At 48.8% G+C, this 19377-nt stretch overlaps 1 protein-coding gene across 8 annotated transcripts in view; it reads right to left on the bottom strand.

Annotated features, from left to right (window-relative positions):
- Positions 1-18847, bottom strand: part of NFIC (nuclear factor I C) — a 119769-nt gene extending 100922 nt beyond the window's left edge. For 2 of the 8 annotated variants that reach the window (XM_060275305.2, XM_060275301.2), the window contains exon 1: positions 11019-11249. In XM_060275305.2, the coding sequence (XP_060131288.1) occupies positions 11019-11048 (30 nt within the window). In that variant the 5' untranslated portion in view covers positions 11049-11249. The other 6 variants (XM_060275304.2, XM_088673085.1, XM_088673083.1 and 3 more) reach the window with 6 other exon arrangements.
- Between the last annotated feature and the right edge of the window lie 530 nt (positions 18848-19377).

The raw sequence follows: 19377 nt of genomic DNA, 5'->3' as shown, positions 1-19377 counted from the left end.
GATTACCGCTGGGGGCCCCTTCCAACTCTACGATTCTATGAGGTATAGAATCTTGGGCTGGGGCAACCGGTTAAAACATTTCAAAGTGCTTTAAACCAGGGGTTCCCAACAAAATTTTCTCGAGGACCCCTCATCGAGCCGCTATTGTGACAAGGACCCCCATTAATTCCTAATCCTAAAATTAAAAAGTGAGAGCCAAATTAAGAGTCTTTTTATATTTTATATTTATACGTTTTTTACAGTTCTTCCTCTTCATCTGTAGGCCTTTGTCGTTTTAACAAACCACTTTTTAACCAACGGTCTATTTTTAACTACGCGAACTGTAGCTTCCGCGAAAAACAACGCTTTGTTTACAAACACTACTGTTTTGCAAAGAGGCAGCGCGCGCCAGGGAGGAGGGAGGGGAATGGAGAAGACAGGGTACCTGCGCAGTAGCGCACAAATGAAGCCGACGCACGCAAAGCATCTTGGGGAGGTGAGCATTAGTAGAATGCGCGCGCTGCCTCTTTGCAAAACAGTAGTGTTTGTAAAGCGCCACCTAACGGCATACAGCAGAACTACTGCCTCTATCTAATTCTAGTTTTGCGCTCGACTCTGCTCATGCAGGAAGCGGCCAAAACAAAAAATCTGTTATCATACGAAATATATTTAATATATTTTTTATTCTAATAGCATCTTGCGGACCCCTCTGGCATAGCTCGCAGACCCGGACCACCTGTTGGGAACCACTGCTTTAAACAGTTCTAATTTTGGTGCCTCTGTTTTGTTTTCTGTCGAGTTGGTGCTGGTTAAACTGTTTACTTGTGGCTGCCTATTTTAATTTAGATATAACTGTAAACTGTTTATTGTTATTACTGGTTCTATTGATTTATTGGTTGGTTGGTTGGTTGGTTGGTTGCTTGCTTGCTTGCTTGCTTGTATAGGAATACGACATCCCTATTTTCATGGGAGAAATGTTGGAGAGGATGGAATAGGACGTCCCTCTTTTCATGGCAGAAATGTTGGAGAGGATGGAATAGGACGTCCCTCTTTTCATGGCAGAAATGTTGGAGAGGATGGAATAGGACGTCCCTATTTTCATGGGAGAAATGTTGGAGGGGATGGAATAGGACGTCCCTATTTTCATGGGAGAAATGTTGGAGGGGATGGAATAGGACGTCCCTCTTTTCATGGCAGAAATGTTGGAGAGGATGGAATAGGACGCCCCTCTTTTCATGGCAGAAATGTTGGAGAGGATGGAATAGGACGTCCCTATTTTCATGGGAGAAATGTTGGAGGGGATGGAATAGGACATCCCTATTTTCATGGGAGAAATGTTGGAGAGGATGGAATAGGACGTCCCTCTTTTCATGGCAGAAATGTTGGAGAGGATGGAATAGGACGTCCCTCTTTTCATGGCAGAAATGTTGGAGAGGATGGAATAGGACGTCCCTATTTTCATGGGAGAAATGTTGGAGGGGATGGAATAGGACGTCCCTATTTTCATGGGAGAAATGTTGGAGGGGATGGAATAGGACGTCCCTCTTTTCATGGCAGAAATGTTGGAGAGGATGGAATAGGACGTCCCTCTTTTCATGGCAGAAATGTTGGAGAGGATGGAATAGGACGTCCCTCTTTTCATGGCAGAAATGTTGGAGGGGATGGAATAGGACGTCCCTATTTTCATGGGAGAAACGTTGGAGGGGATGGAATACGACGTCTCTATTTTCACGGGAGAAATGTTGGAGGGGATGGAATAGGACTTCCCTATTTCCATGGGAGAAATGTTGGAGGGGATGGAATAGGATGTCCCTCTTTTCATGGGAGAAACGTTGGAGGGGATGGAATAGGATGTCCCTCTTTTCATGGGAGAAACGTTGGAGGGGATGGAATAGGACGTCCCTATTTTCATGGGAGAAACGTTGGAGGGGATGGAATAGGACGTCCCTATTTTCACGGGAGAAACGTTGGAGGGGATGGAATAGGACGTCCCTATTTTCATGGGAGAAACGTTGGAAGAGGCTGGGTATGCCTGCTTCACCCAGAGCTCAACCCCCAACCTTTCCAGGTCAGGCTGGCCATGTCTCCGTCCTGAAAAAAAAGGACCCATCTCTGGGTTGTTGTTTTTCTCCCGAGAGTAAACAAGCAAATGAACAAAACCCGGAGAGCAGAAGGTCGGGGAACCCAGGAAGAAGAAGAAATGCAAAATCATGACCTAGGTTTCTAAAAGCGGCCTCAAGCGAGGAGGTGGCTGAGCCCAGACGAGAGCGAGGGAAAGTCCCAAGGTGCGGAGAGACAGCTGGAGAGAGAGAGAGAGAGAGAGAGAGAGAGAGAGAGAGAGAGAGAGAATTTGCCATCAAGGGCCTGGACTCAAATCAAGCAGGTCACTGCGGCGTCCTGGCTAGGAGTGGCCCCAAGTGTGCCAGGGCTATTTTTGGGCCCGGGTGCTGTGGCTTTGCCAGCAAGGCAGACGTCCCCGTCCGAAGGAATGTCTCTGCGCAAACTGCTTGCCAAGCATTTGAAATCGCTAAATTGGAAGTTGTGTCTTAGGGAGGGGGGGGGATGGAGAGAGAGAAAGGGGCAAAATAATAATGATAATAATGATAATGTTTATTATTATTATTATTATTATTATTATTATTATTATTATTATTAATAACCGGCCCATCCAGCTGGGTTTCCCCAGCCACTCTGGCCGGCTCCCAACAGATTAAAAACAGAATAAAACATCAAACATTAAAAACTTCCCAATACAGGGCTGCCTTCAGACGTCTTCTAAAAGTCAGATAGTTGTATATTTCCTTGACATCTGATGGAAGGGCGTTCCACAGGGAGGGTGTCACCACCGAGAAGGCCCTCTGCCTGGTTCCCTGCAACCTTGTTTCTCGCAGGGAGGGAACCGCCAGAAGGCCCTCGGAGCTGGACCCCGGTGTCCAGGGTGGAAACGCTCCTTCAGGGATACTTGTGACCTGGCTACCCTGAATTCACAGAGTTGGGAATTATTGGGCGGCTGCGGGGAGGGGGGTGGCACTCTGGGTATGCTCAGAGGGGAGGCAAACTTTTTTTGGGGGGGACTCTAAATAAAAGTATCTTCTGACAGAATTATGGGCATCTATTTATTTCTAATATTTTATATTCCACACCTTCGAGCCTCGTACCGCTTTCTTAGGGACTAGAATCCTAGAATCATACAGTTGGAAGGGCGCCCCAGGGCTCATCTAGTCCAACCCCCTGCAATGCAGGAATCTCAGCTCAAGACTGCATGACAGATGGCCATACAACCCCTGCTTAAAAACTTCCAGGGAAAGACCACAACCTCCCGAGGGAGACCATTCCACTGTCGAACAGCTTTTACTTTCGGAAAGCCCCCCCCGGTCTGTTTAGTCGGAATCGCTTTTCTTGTATTTTGAAGCCGTTGGTTTTTTATTATTATTCTAATGTTTCATACTCCACGCTTCCCAAATGTGGCATATGATATCCACGTTTTTTTGGGGGGGGGGGATATTCTCTCTTTTTTCGTTTTCATATCAAACTGGCGACAGGGAGAGTAGCAGCAAAATTAGCACAAGGGATATACGATGCGCAAAGGTTCTCACTCTAAGATCTGGGCATTATCCCAAGCCTCTGGCTATTGTCTGAGGGACTAGAAACTTGCTTCTTTCTCTTCCTTCTAAAATTTCATATTCCAAGGCTTCCGCAGCCAACATTACTCTGTAACCAGCTTACATGCTCAAAAGCACGGCGATAACAAAACAGCAACTCTCCAAACCACCTTTTAAAAATCCCTCTTTTTCGTTTTCCCGTCAAGAAATGAAATTCCAAACAGCAGCAAGCTCGGAACAACTTAGCAATATGCAAAACTACCGTTATTAAAACCCTCTCTGAGCATGTGACAGGCAGTAAACCCTCTGGGCTCGGTCTTCCACACTTCCAGGTGTTCCCCCCCCCCCTTACAGTCTTAGGGACTAGGAACTTGAAATAAGTAATGAAAAGCTGAGGTGTTTTTGTTTTTAAATGAGAGCGGAATTTTCCAGCCTGGATAAAAATCTGAACTTTTTTTCTTTCTTTCCCCAGAGAATATCAGAATTTGCAAAGGCTGAGGTGAGGAGAAATACTCTGCACATGCTCTCGAACCTCTTTTATTTGCTATTTTATCTAGCAAAATGGCTAGATTAAAAGGCATTCTGGTAGGGGGGGATTCTTTAAGTTGCCTCCATATTGAGTCTCTCTCTCTCTCTCTCTCTCTCTCTCTCTCTGTGTGTGTGTGTGTGTGTGTACACATCCAAAAATGCCAGTACTTCTAAAAAATTCAGCTGCTAAGATAAATACTGTCTTAGAATAGAGTTTCCCTAGGAAAAATGGAAAGGGGGACTCATTTTAAAAGCAGCTTTCATTTTCCTTTGAGAGACAGCCAATGCACTCTGTACCATCTCAGAGGCCCTCTCTCCCTCTTCCTGCACAAAACCCAGAGAAATCGGCTTGGAAGATCACCTGAACCTCGACTGAACTTCCAATGGGCTTCAGAATAGCTGCCCTCATTCACTGGCCATCATGGAATATTTTTATTTTTACTACAGTACTGCATTTTAATTACCTGAATACCATCATCATCATCATTTCATTTACATCCTGCCTCCCCCCTGCCCCCATCAGATTGGGACTTAGGGAGACTAAAACAGCCACAGATAAAAATGCAGAAATGCTACAAACCTATAAAAAGTTGTCATTCATTAAACCCTAATAAAATTAAAATAGTATCTATTAAAATGCACGCAATAGAAGCATCGCAGCACTATTGAAAGCCCTTTCCTTCCAAAACAGCAGCTCCCAAAGCACCTGTTGGAAAAGAAAGGACTTCACTTGCCGGAGGGAGGAAAGCCGGCCTGGCTCCTCTCGGCAGGGAGTTCCAAAGTTGCCTGGGAGGAGCCACCACAGAGAAGGCCCCGTCTTGCATCCCCACCAAGCACGTCTGTGGGGTTGGCAGGACTAAGAGAAGGGAACCCCCAAACATCTCAGAGCCAGGGCAGGTTCATACGGGAGAATACCGTTCTTCACATAGCCTGGGCTTAAACCGTGTAGGTCTTTAAAGGTCATAACTACTGCCATGCGCTCCACATGGGGCTACCTTCGAAGGTTACCTGGAAACTTCAACCAAACTAGAATATGGCAGCTAGAAGCGGCCGCCCAGACCATATAACACCGGTCCTGAAAGACCAACATTGGCTCCCAGGATGTTTCTGAGCACAATTCAAAGTGTTGGTGATGACCTTGAAAGCCCCAAACGGCCCTGAAGACCTGAAAGAGCGTCTCCACCCCCATCGATCAGCCCGGACACTGGGGTCCAGCTCCGAGGGCCTTCTGGCGGTTCCCTCCCTGGGAGAAGCCAGGTTACAGGGAACCAGGCAGAGGGCCTTCTCGGTGGTGGCACCCACCCTGTGGAACACCCTCCCGTCAGATGTCAAGTAAATAAACAACAATCTGTTTAGGGAAGTTTTTAATGTCTGATGTTGTATCGTGTTTTTAATATTCTGTAGGGAGCCGCCCAGAGTGGCTGGGGAAACTCAGCCAGATGGGCAGGTATAAATAATACATTGTTATATTATTAACTATTATTATTATTATTCCAAACAGAGGCATTCCTCCAACGATATCTGCAGGGAGATATCCCAGGTGGGAGAAGAGGCATTCCCCATCCCAGATGTAAGAAGAGGAGCTTCCCCCTTCTCATTTAGAAGAATACCGCTTCTAAATACTGTAGAGGCATTCCTCCGTCTCTCACAGTGCAGTAGGGAAAAGGTACGGTACTTCTTATATCAGGGAGTCGTGAAAATGGCAGAGCAGGAAGGGACCCTGTGGGTCATCTAGTCTAACCCCCTGCAATGCAGGAAACGTTCGCCCAGCGTGGGGCTCGAACCCACGACCCCTGGCCCCTCTTCCTTCAGTATTATCAGCAGTTTCGGGTTTCAGACAGGAGCCTCTCCCAGAAACCTGCTTCGAAATGCTGAGGGTTGAAGCTGGGACCTTCTGCATGCGAGGCAGACAGCCTACTACCAAACAGTTTAAATAGAGATGCTAGTCCTCGTGGTTCAGGTAACGGGGAAGTTTAAGGGCTACCTTATCCCAAGCCAGACTGCTGATCCTTCTAGCTCAGTATTGCCTGCACCAAATGGCAGCAACTGTCTGACTTTTAGAAGACATCTGAAGCACAGGGAACTTTTAAATGTTTTATTATGCTTTTATATTTTTGTTGGAAGCCGCCCAGAGTGGCTGAGACAACACAGTCAGATGGGTGGCTTATTTATTATTATTATTATATTATTATTATTATTATTATTATTATTATTATTATTATTATTATTATTATTATGTCCGGCAACAGACCCGTAGGCAATGGAGCTGTTGCAGAAAGGGAGTCACATGCTCCCTATAACCAGTACTAGTCAACGGCCTCAAACTCGGCCCTCCAGATGTTTTTGGGACTACAATTCCCATCATCCCTGACCACTGGTCCTGTTAGCTAGGGATGATAGGAGTTGTAGTTCCAAAATATCTAGAGGGCCAAGTTTGGGGGATGCCTGCTTTAGATCATAGAACTGTAAGTCAGAAAGGACCCCGAGTGTCAACTTTTCTGGGTCCCCACACTTAAATACTTCCCTGGTCTCCTTGCTGGCCTTAGCAGGACTAACGGCTAGTTAGCCCTGGTGATGTGATATTTATGTTGTACTTTATGTTGCCTTTAAGCTGCTTTTAAGTCGTTTTAATCAATGTTTTATATTTGTTGTTGGCCGCCCTGAGCCCGGTCTCTGGACCGGGGAGGGCAGAGTATAAATAAAAATATATATTATTTACTATTACTATTATTATTATTATTATTATTATTATTATTATTATTATTATTAAGCCCAACCCGCTGCAATGCATCCGTCCCTTACAGGAATCGAACCCGCAACCTTGGCGTTATCAACACCACGCTCTAACCCACCGATTTCTTAAAGTTATGGCTCTCTCCCTTTTGCTGGGATAGGGGGGCGCACCACGCTGCAAGCCCCAATTTGCAGGTTTGTTGCGTGTCAGCCGCAACTGCGTCACCGACTCCTCGCACCACAAGCCACCTCTTCCATTTCCTCAGCCTCGGTGCCCCGGCCTGAGAAATGGGAGCAAAATTGGAACTGCGCTTGAAGCTGCTGCAAAACCCAGCCGGCCCGTTGCTGCCTCTACCTTCTTCAAGCGGGCAGGCACCGTCGCCGGGGCTCAGAGCTTCAGTATGCAACCGACATGGTCCACCGTGTGCAAGTCCATCGGACCCAGGGGGAGCCCAGCATCTTCTCTGCTCAGTAGCCAACGAGGTACCCCCCCCCACACACGATATGCCCCCCCCCAAGCAGAACCTGTGTGCCACAGCATCCCTCTCCACCTGCAATTCTCAAAAAAAAATCTGTCTACAGTGGTACCTTGGTTCTCAAACGGCTTGGTTCCCAGACACCAAAAACTCGGGAGTGTGTGTTCCGGTTTTCGAAGTTTTTCAGAAGCCGAATGTCCGATGCGGCTGTCGGCTATTGTTTCCAGGGCGCCTACGCCAATCAGAAGCCATGCCTTGGTTTTCGAACATTTCAGAAGTCAAATGAACTTCCAGAACGGATTAAGTTTGGCATTTTTGTTTTTACTCTTTATTGTGCGTTTCTGTTTTTGAGGCTTTTTCGGTTCACTTGCTTTTGCCACTGTGTGTGGAACCCAGTTCAGCTACTGGTTGGTTGGTTGTGTGACTGTGGAAATGGATAAAAGCCCCCCATCCAAACAATGACTATCATCAGTGCGGGGAAGGAAAAAATAATAATTTTAATTTTTATCACCTACAACACTGTCTTATTTATTTTATAGTACAGTGCATTGATTATTGCTTTCATTTTATGGATCAATGGTCTCGTTAGATAGCGAAATCCATGCTAAATTGCTGTTTGAGGGGTTGTTTTTAAAAGTCTGGAACGGATTAATCCGTTTTGCATTACTTTCTATGGGAAAGCGTGCCTTGGTTTTGGAACGCTTTGGTTTTGGAACGGACTCCTCTGCTCCAAATTGCAGACCTTGCCCCCCCCCCCGGCTGAAACTGAGAGCAATCCACAGCGCGTCTCCGCATTTTGCAAAACAGAAATATTCCTCCATTGCAAATATGCCCCCCCCATTCACACATCATTCCATATATATATATGGGACTTTAAGGCGGTACGACACATTTAAAAAGTGTTCCACTTGGTCCGTAGTTTCCTAACCATGTGATAAAAATGAGTTGATTTTTTTGCCTGGATTAAAAATAAGAGGCGCAAATCTAGAGCAGAGACTCGTGCAGACACGCAACGGGTACCCTCTTCTGCACAGGACAGTCTACTCTGCCCCTGTTCTCAGTCATGATGGACTGTACCAAACCCTATTATCTGGTGCAAAATTACCCGTCCCATTCCCCCAGTGAGAGCAGTACATCATACAGGGTTGCAGCAAGCAGCTTCCTACACTTCCTAGGAGTTCTGAACTAACAAAACCCTTCTTAAAAAAACAAACGCTGAACAAACCTCCCTTTCTTGCAGCATGACCGCAATTGTTTCACAGAGCAGGGTTTTTGAAACTGCTGGCTGATATTTTACACAGGCTCATATGTGTTTGACCCAAGGTGAAGATTTAAGTCAAGATTTTTCACTTTTTAAATTCTGAAACCCAGAAAGCCAGGCATTTTATTCCATCTCAGGGACAGGACTTTGAACACCAGGCTGTTTAAAAAAAAAATAGCAAAAAGGATTTACAAGCAATGGGCAAGATTTAAGTCTCAAAGCTTTCGAAAACAGTTTTTTTTAAAAAAAAAGAGGGAGTCCAGAATTCTGATAAGGGAATATTGAAACTGGGCCAAATTTTGACTTGGCTGGGCCAGATCTTTGCACATCTACTGTCAAAAGCTTAGGCCAGCTTGTATCAACACGGGCCTCGTCTGTTCTAAATGCCTCTCTATGTTTTTGGGGGCGGCCTATTTCAAATGCTCCCCGCTGCGAGAAAAATCCTTAAGTTTGCTATCAGTCTCCCCCCCACACACACACAACAAATGCATTTAAACATAAAATAAAATCCATGCCCTCGATAGAAAAGCATGTCAAGGTTCTTGCAAGACGCCGCTTTGTTTAGGAGTTACTTATCAGAAGAATCACCCTTAGTTTGCAGCGAGGAAGTCGTTACACGAGAGGCCGGCTGTTCAATAATTAAAATAAAATATCAAGAATCGATCAGAGAGGGAGGGGGGAGAGGCTGCCCCGCTGGAGGGGACACGAGAGCAGAGAAATTACGCTGCAAAAGTCAGAAGGAGCCCGCAATAATATCGGCACCATAAGGCAAACGCTTCACCGCTAAGCAAAACAACCTTGCATATAGGAAAGAGACTTTATAGCTGGGCACATCAAGGGAAGGGCGAACATTTTGTCCTTTTCAAAGGGAGCCCTGCAACACACAGTGGATTTTGACACACACAGAGAAAACAAACAGCCCAACCGTCCCGTGACTGGCAACGCAACATGCTGACTTCGAGGGCACCGCAGGAAGACAGGCTTGGGGGGGCACTGAGATGTGTTCACAACTAAGCAAAATGACACCCCCCCCCCCGAAAATTAACAGGAATGTAAGAAACTGTGTTTGCTCTGATGACGCCCGGAGAACCCCTTTCCCATGAAATATACAGCATGGCGTGTGAATATTTCATGCCTCGTGCTGCAACACTGGCGTTGCAGACTGGTGGCCCGACACACACCGATGCCACACGCATATGGAGGGTAGGCACAGGAAGAAAGCACACACACACACACACACACACACCTCACTCACAATCAGCTGCCTTGCACGCCTTTGCACGAGGGCCCTGCGTGGACACTCGTCCTGGGCGACATGTGCGCCAGACCGCCAAGCTCTTGCACGCCGTCCCTCTCTCGTCTGGCACACACGAACGTTCTCACTTCCATGTGCCCATCCTTCCATGCAGGGGGGAGCATGGGGCCTATGGCACCACACGGCACATTTGCACACTCGCCCGTGTCCATGGCTCACGGGGGTGGATTTCGAGACCTCTGGGGCACTCAATGGCTCACTGATACTTACAAACCCAGGACGCATACACTGAAGTAACCCCTATGCAAGCTGGCAAGGAATAGCCGTGCAAACTCTGACACACTGGGACTTATGCGCTCAGCATTCTTGCAAAAATGCTCTCTCTCTCTCAGACACACAGCCCTCTCTCTTTGCCAACTTATCAGAACTTGGTGCGCAGTTGGGAAAACAGTTGATATTAAGCCTCTTCTCTTCCCCCCCCAACCGAAAAACCCTAGCCACCCAACTCCATCCCCCCACCCCAATGTGGAAGGAGAGGGTGTTCTTGCGGTCACCAGACCACCAGACCATGTGAACACCAAACTGCCATCAAGCTGCCTAAGGGGTACAGATGGGGTGGGGGTCCTGCCCCACACATATCATACCGATCCAGACCCATGCATTGCTAAAAGCCAGCAGTTCTGCTCAAAACACGACACCGGAGGGAAGGAGGGTGGTTTTTTTTGGGGGGGGGAGGAGGGAGGGTTCAGGTGGGTAGGATGGAAATAGAAACTTATTGCAGCCGACCTGCAAAGTGGGAAAGGGTGTGTGTGTGTGTGTGTGTGTGTGACAAGAGATCGGGCGCCTTTTGGAAAGCTCAGCTGACTCCGAATGCAAAGCCCGCTCTCTCCAAACCCCCCCCCCCCCGCCACCGCGCGCCACAAGCCCGCAGCCCCGCCACGCATTTTCTGCAATGGGCAAAACTCTTTTCTCCGGGGGAGGGGGGGTGGAGAGAAAGGATTTTGAGAGGGGGTGGGTGAGGGAAAGAAAGAAAGGAACCAGGCTGCAAAGAGGAAACAGATTTCAGCTCACTCCCCCCCCCCATTACAAATGATACAAATTAGCAATGCAAAAAGAAAGGAAGGAAGGAGAGGGGTGGAAAGGAGATCTCTGACGGGGGGAGGGGGGGAAGAGGCCTTAATTACCTGGGCGAGGCAAAGAGGTGAAGAATACATCTCCAAGCTGTCGCGGAGTAAACCGTTGAGGAGGGTTTTTTGAGGGGGGGTGGGGGGGGAGAAGAGAGAGAGGAGGTTTGAAAAAGCAGATCCAAGCGTAAAAGTTACTGAGTCATTTCGGAGGCTGGAACATTTTTCTCCTCTCACACTCTCTCCCTCTCCCTCTCTCAAACATACACGCTCACACACTCTCTCTTTCCCGGCGATGGATCGGTGCGGGGGGAGGGGAGGAGACGGCGAGGGGGAGGGTGTCCAAGGGGAGGGGGTGGGACCAGGGAGAGCGGCGGCGGGGGGCGGACGGGAGAGAGGAAGCACGCCTAACCCTCCGAAAGAGAAGCATTATACAGTACATGTAAATCCAACTTTTCAAAATAAATAAATTAGAAGCGGGCAGTCACATATCCAACCCTACGCGTAGCGCGCACAGGGCGCATGCATGCATGCAATGCGCTTTGGGAAAAGTTAGCACATTGCTCCCGCTTTTCGAGAAAAGGTGAAAAGCTGATAGCGACAATAATAGGTAGGTAGGTAGGTAGGTAGGTAGGTAGGTAGGTAGGTAGGTAGGTAGGTAGGTATTTAATCAGAGCTGCCGGCACGATGCAAAGGTCGTGTCGAACTCCGGGGGGGGGGGCGGAGGTTTCCTCCTCCTGAGGAGACGTGCCCAAAGATCGCGCCTTTACGCAGGCGATTATTTTAAAAAATGAAATGAGATCGACCGTGTGCTACTCCGGCAACGTCTCCGGGAAAAGAGGAAAGGGTGGGTACAAATTTTTTTTTTTAAAAAAATATATTTTAATTTATGGGCTTTAAACGGGGGTAAGCTGCTTCACACCCCGGGAGGGGGCTAAAAATATGATTTTTTAAATAAACAAATAAACAAATAAATGATGTACTAACATCCTAGGGAAGGAAAGAACGGAGGGGAAGAGAGGGAGCTTCCCCCCCACCCCCCCAAAAAAAAACACTTTACAAAAAGAAAACGCTGAGATGCAGTCAGACTTGGGAATTTTTATAAGGTGTGAAGCAAACAGGCCTGAGGTGCTAATCAATAATAAAATAATAATACTACTAATAATAATAATAACAATACCCTAAATCAGCCAAATGTCAATTTCGGGGCGGTGGAGAGAACTCCCATATTATCCCTGTGGAAGGGAATTTGAAATAAAAAACAAACTTTGGAATGAGTGTTTTTTTTTAATAATCACCTGGAATTGCATAGGTCCTTACCGCTAAACTCCCCAGAAAGAAACTCAGCTGTTTCTCCGAGTGTTTTTTGTGTGTGGAGAGTTTAGAAATCAGGATCCAGTCCTCCAAGAAAGGGGTGCGTGCGTGGCGTGCCCGGCGCGTTACCCTAGAGAAGAGGACCCCTCTGAAAATAACAGGCATGCCTAACTTGGGCCCATTCCTTCGAGAGGTTCTGTTTCTGAGTAGAACTTGGCTGGGCTCAGCGGCCCCCTAGATCTAGGTGAGAATCGCCGGAGCAGGGGAACGATGCGCTGCAAGGAAGTCTTGTCTCCCAGGCTTTCAGCTCAGGAACTACTCACTCGCGCGCACCTTTCACGAGGAAATGTGATTAGAGAGGAATTAAATGAAGCCTCCTTCTGTACTGGAGCACTCTCGCCCTCCCTCTCGCCTTTTTAAAAATCACATTATTGCCATCGACCTTCCGCACCCACCTTGCGAAGCGAAACACACACGCCGCACGCGTACCCAATGTTTCCTAAGTCAGGACTGAGCGACGCACAATTGTCTCTCCCCCCCCCCCCCTGAAAAGGAGCTTGTATATAGACACCTATCATCTGAAGGGGAGGGATTTCCAAACTTAAAATAGCTTTTCTCTCCTCCTACGCCCCCAGCCCAGTTTTTAACTCTCGGCAAAGAAGTCGCAACTCTCTCCTAACTTCTTTTCCCTTTTGGGTCCCCCCCCCGCCCCAGTGTCAACAAAAAGCGTATTTGGTGAGCTAATGTAATAGCAGGCTGTTGATTATGATAATAGTAAGAATAAACCAGGATGTTTCTCAACATAACCCTGGGCATGTTTGCTCCGAAGTCTCGCCGGCCTTACTTTCCAGGTAAGGAAGGGTGCGCAGGATCGCGGCCTTCCAGGCCAACTGCTCAGAAATGTAAAAGTTCAATGGGGCTTAAGCTGCATATATCCCCACGGGATTGCTTGAGAGTAAGTCCCCATTGAATTCAATGGGACTTTACTTCCGAGTAGGCAGGCCACCCACAGAATTGCCTTGTTGATGGATTTGGGGAGGAGGGGGGCCGTGTAATTAAGAACTGTGGGATGGGAGGCGGCGTCGATGGGTTTTGGAGAGCTGTCCAGACCCCACCCCCATCAGAAAGTGAAATGATTCGCCCCCTGGGCACCACTTTTAGCAGATGCTGGAAAGCGGCCGAACAAGCAAGCAAGCAAGCCAAAAGACAAGGAGAGACACCCCCTACAAAAACAAACAAACAAACAAACAAACAAGACCCCTATTCTTTTGGAACGGGAATTCTTTCACGGCTCTGCAAAGGGTCGAGAACATCACAGCCATTTTCCGACTAGGAAATGAATCCTCACCACAGCACAAGATCTAACTCTCTGAGTGCCCAAGCACCCACAAAATTCCTCATTAAGGGGCCGGGCATCCACAAAGTTCGGTGCCAGGGCCATGCACGCTGCATGGCACCCTCTCTCTTTCTCTCTCTCTCTCTCTGTCTCCCAAACCAACACACACACACACACCGGGGCGCAATCCCAGAAAAAGGCGAGACTGACTTAACCCCCACACCTCCTATATGTTTCCATCGCCAACTTCACCTCCTTATTGCAAAGGTGAGCGGTGTCCAAAAAAACAAACCACCTCCCAAAACCATGGAGGAGGGAGGGCTGGATAGAGGTTGATATTTCCTGCCCCCATCCTCCGAATAGAGAAAACGCGGCCCAACTCCTAACTGCCTTTCTGCCAGGCGTTTAGAGAAGGAAAATTAACTTGGCTCCCAGACTTTCCCGAACCACAAAACTCTCGTTCCGGACATGGCCGGCAGTTGGAAGCAGAAGAAAATAAAAAGAAGGGAAAGCGGGTAAGGGTTTCCTTTTTTTAAAAAAAAAATAGTGTGTGTTTCTATAGAAATTGAACCATAACCCGGCTCTCCGTTACGCATGAAAAAGGCGCATGATTTCTGACTTGAGGTCGGCTCGGCTTCTTAAGGAAACGGCAGGCTGAGTTTTGGAAACTCCCCAAAGCGTGGAGAGTTCGCTGCCTCTCCTGGAAACTTAAGGATTCGCCTGGACTGGAGGTAATAATACCGGCCCGGCTTGGATACTTCTGAAACCGGCGCAAAATAAGAAGGATGATAAATAGGAAGCGTTAAATGAGGTCACAATGAGGACTAGCGGCTTGCTGGAGGAGGGGGGAACTTTCTAATGCCGCAATTGAATAGCTGTGCGGAAGAAGCGTGTGCGTGTACAAAAACAAAACCTCCTGGTTAATTTAAACAGTTCTCTTATTATGAGGTGGGGGGACATATAGCACTGAAATATCAAGTTGTTGTTGTTTTTTATCCACAGGGCTGGACTTTCAACTCTGTTTACAGGAGTGCTATATATGAGAGAATGATTTGTACAGTACCCTTTCATTAAGAATTTATCCATAATTCTGCGGTTGGGGGAAGGTAAGGAGAAGAGGGAAACCAGGAAATCACTGCGGGACAAAATCTTGCCTCCGGCCTAGACGTCACAAGCAAGGCCAGGCTGAGTGCTCCTTTAGGCAAAGCAGAATCCTCGCATGCAGAAATGTAGCAAGCAATACAACCTTTCTCTCCGTCACCTAGGTCTCTAAAGCAGGCCGCTGCAAGGCCTCTGGCTCGGTCAAACTGTCAGTCTTTGAGGTGCCCCCCCTCTTTGCTGCAACTGACAGACAGGGCTGTCACTGGAGCTAGATTTCTATCTGCAGGGGTTTATTTTATTTATTATTTTATTTGGGGGCATGGCTGGTGTATGAGGAGCCTCGCTTTACAGTCTTGAAGAGGTAGGGCCCCCAAGCAGAGACCTATAACGTCATGGGCTATTTACTGAGATGCAGACTTGCATTCGGACAACCACTGTTCACGTGAACTATCAAACATGCAGATAATTCGATATATCTATTAATTGATGTGGGCGGTTTGTCTGGAATGTTTCTTCGAGTGGTGTGTGTGCTTTGGAAGAGTTGGGGGTAATTCATACTTTCATTCCAACATTTTTCTACATCCTCCTGCTATAAGCCCCTACAATTACTATTGCTCCACATTGCAAACGATGAAGTAAATTATTATTATTATTATTTGGCGTCGGCTGGCATTTAGCCCCGACTCCAAAAGCCAATTCTATATCACTAATAGGAGCCTCAATCCTTCTGCTCCCCCTCCCGTTTCACTTCTCTCCTACTCCGATTTTTTTGGGGTGGGGTGGGGGGAGGGTGTTACACGCAATCCAGATTTTTAAAAGTTTGGGAGTTGACACGCGAGTTTCACTGCTTAGCCAAGTCACTGCGCGCGTGGATTATTATTATTATTATTATTATTATTATTATTATTATTATTATTATTATGCGGCTGTCTGGAACAGCCACGTAAAATTCCCGATATCCTTCAAAGTCAAAGAATTTGGGATGAGTTTTTTGGGGGGGGGAATGAGGTGCGATTGGAAGAGGCGGCGACGGGAGGGAATCATTCGGACCAACAACTGCGGCACTTTCCCCCTTCGCAAACTTCGCGGCGCTCCCCCCCCAACCGTCCCGATCCTAAGCGTGTCTGCTCAGAAGCCCCATTCAGTTCCACGAGTTTTCCAGGTAAGCGAATGAGGATCTTGCTCTTAAAAATAAAAATCCTCCGAGCTTCTAAAGACCGTGGCTCATCCCGTGGACAAAAGGCAGATTTACTCGCGAGGAAGCCCCGCTGATTTTCAAAAGACGCGCTGGAACTTTAGCCTGGAAGTCGGCCCTAAAGTGCCTACTCATGGGTAAATGGGTGCAAGACCGCCGCCTTCTGAGGAGCCCGCCGGCTTAATATTGAGGAACGCCATCTTACAAGTTGGCAGCAGCCCTGCAGGGCAAATCCGACTAGCACGTGTTTACTCGGGAGTAAGCTCCCACGGAAAGCAATGGAGTTTTTGCTCCTGAGCAAAACTGCTCGAGACTCGTGTGAAGTGCCCTCCGGTGGTGGCACGCTTTTACCTATTGGGCTGTGAGTCCCGTTGAGTTCCACAGAGCTTTACTTTAGAGTAAACGCGCGAGGGGGTCGGGGGGAGCCCGGAGCTCATCCGAGGAAGGCGCGGGGAACAGAAACCGCTCGCCATCGATTAATCGAGCGACCGTTCTCTTCGATCAAGGCTCCCTGCGGAACACCCAGGCGCGAGGTGGGGTGGGGTGGGGGAAAGGCGAGAGAAATCCCCTTTGAACTCGCTGCGACTTCGCTTCCCAAGGATAGATCGCCTCACTTAAAAGAAAGAAAGAAAGATCTATTTTTAGAACTGAACCCGGCTCGGGGTTGGGTGTGCGAAGGAAAATGGACGGAGGAGGGTAAAGGTTGGAGCGAGGAGGATTTTTTTTCCCCCGCGGAGCGGGTCTGGTGCTGCAAAGGCTGCAGCCCAGCCGGTGTGTGTGTGTGTGTGGTGCGCGCGCCTTTCTTCCTCTCCCGTCCACCTTGTGCTCCGCAGAGCTCAAGATCTTAACTGCTGACGAAGCGGCCTTCGCCGAGTCTGCCGCAGGGCCCAGCTTGGTTAGCCAGAGAGAGAGAGACAGTTAATTTTTACGCGCAGGATGGAGAGAGAAAGGGGAGCGGGTTGGAGAGAGAGAGGGAGATCTTTCCAAGGTTGGCGGGGTGGAGGGGAAGGGAGGCACTTTTCAGCTCGAGAGCGAGAGGCTGGATCGGGGCCAAAGGCAGCAGTTAGCGGCGCCCAGAGAAGCCCCGGCGTCTCCCTCCCTCCCTCTCTCTCTCTCCGGCGGGTCTCTCCTCCTCTCCGCTAGGCGTCATGTTCAAGTTCAGCACGGCTCCCTTCCTCCTCCGCCCCCTTCACCAGAGCGGCCATTTTCCGCTACATCTAGCGTTTGCTGAGCTAGCTGCCAAGAGAAAGAGAGGGGAGGGGGGGAGAGATGATTGCCACACACTCCCCCGTCTCTCTCCCCCCCCTCCTCCATCGCAGATTCTTACGCATTCTCCCCCCCTCCCCAATTCCATGCGTAAAAGCGCACCGGGTTTGGAGAGGTAGGAGACTCCGCAGACTTTATAGCGCTTTGCATTCTCCACTTCTCCGCACTCCCCCCCCCCCACACGCATTATACTCTGACACTTTGCACCAAGGACGGGCATGGTGGTGGGGGTCTTCATCTAGGCAATGCACTACGGCAAAACGCGATGGGGGCTGTCCGAATAGGGGGCGCGCTCTTTCTGGAACGGGGCATCCCCAAACACTCAGAGAAATGCCCCCGCCCCCGGGTCTCTTTCCAACCACCCTGTCCCTGATCGTGCCAAGATCCTTTCTGTTTTGATTCTAACAAGACTCTCCCCTCCCCCCCACCCCCAGCACCCTCTCCCCCTCCGAAGCCCACCTGCCTTGGACTTTTCCCCCCTCTCCCCCTAAAACCCCACCTCCATCAACTTCTCCTGCCCACCCACCCGCTCCTCCGCCACACCCCACCAAGGAAATCAGGGTGTAGGGGGCTATTACTATTATTATTATTTTTAAAAAAGGATTTGGAAACTGACGCGAAAAACTTACCATCACCCAAACGAAACTGACCAGGGCGGTAGAGCGGCTGGATGCCAACAGGAAGCCAAGGTGGCGGCCGGCGGGAGAGAGAAGGGGCTTATTTATTTATTTTTAAGGTCCCACCAAGTTGTTGTTGTTGTTGTTAATTTGCGGAGGGCGAAGGAAAGGAAACAACCTCACCTCCTCCTCCCTGGGAAAAAAAATAGAGTCACAACAACGCGAAAAGCGGGGCGAGATCTTCCCTTCCTTCAGCGTTGGGTCAGTTCTCTCCAGGCGCCTTCAGTGGCCGGGTCGACAGCATCTTTTAAGGTCCCAGCTCAGGAGAACCCGCTGCGGCGCCGTGGCCCTCCCCAGATGTCAGTGAAGTAGAGGAGGTGGTGGTTTCTTCCCACCCCCACTCTCTCTCTCTCTTTGGTAAAATAAAATAAAAAAATTCGGGGGTTATTTAGTTGCTAGGTCACATCGCCGAGGGTGGGACACACACACCAAAATCCTTCCTGGGTTGTGAAGACCGGGGGGGGGAGTGATGAGGACTTGGTGGGTGGTTGTTAACTCTAGAGAGTCACACAGAGGGGGTTCTTAATAAAGGGGGGGCTCGGTGGAAGTGGGTGAGACGGGGCAGCAGTAAAAAAATAATGTCTTGGGTGGGGGAGAGAGACGTCACTTTTTATGGGACGCCACACTGGGGGCGCGGAGATTTTAAAAATACTACTACTAATAATAATAAAAGAATAAGAAAGAAGCTCTCTCTTTTTGTTGCTATGAGAAGATTGCTTATATATCTCTCTCTTCCTGGTTAAAACCTCGTGTTTTTTATCAAAACAAGATTTGGGGCAGGAATGGGAAATAAAACAGCAGGCGCAGCATCAGCCAGATTCCTCTCCCTTTTGCAAAGAAAATCCGGAGAGAGTGAGGAGGGCGGGGGGGGGGACTGGTTGGTTAGCTGGCTGGCAGGCAGGGGAACCCTTACATCTCCCCGCTCCCTCCCTCCCTGGGTGAGCAGGTCTCAAGCAGCGGCGGCGGCGGCGGCGGCACCCACGACCAACCTCCCTCTCTCTAGCGCGCGCGCGCTCTCCCTCCTCCCTGCCTGGGCTGTAGGCTCCGCCCCTCGCTCCGCCCCTCTCTCGCGTGGCTGGGGAGGAGGGGGGTCTTGGAGGAGTCTGGCAGCGCCAGGATGAGAGAGAGAGAGAGAGAGAGAGAGAGAGAGATGGAGAGGGAGAGAGAGAGAGAGAGAGAGAGAGTCTCCCTCTACACCCCCACTTCTTCTTCTTCTAGCCCCCAAGGGTGGGCCAAGGAGGTTTGATAAGGCGCAGTGCCGGGTTTACGTATAAGCTACCAACAAGCTCTAGCTTAGGGTCCCATTCTCTTGGGCCCCCCCAAAAAAATTAAAGGAAAAAATCCTGAATGTACATTTCCAAAATTTAAGATAAAAAACAAATGAAATAAAACCTCCATCCAGCAACAGTGTTTTGTGTTGTGTGGGCTCCTGTGATGCAAGCCTGCTCCCTAAAACATCACTGGTTTGCTCATTTCTATATACAGTGGTACCTTGGTTCTCAAACTTGGCGTTTCCGTGCGCTGCTGCCC

Source organism: Zootoca vivipara, chromosome 6 (assembly GCF_965207765.1).
Source record: "Zootoca vivipara chromosome 6, rZooViv2.hap1.1, whole genome shotgun sequence".
Classification (NCBI taxonomy): domain Eukaryota; kingdom Metazoa; phylum Chordata; class Lepidosauria; order Squamata; family Lacertidae; genus Zootoca; species Zootoca vivipara.
This window is presented reverse-complemented; position numbering and strand designations above follow the sequence as displayed.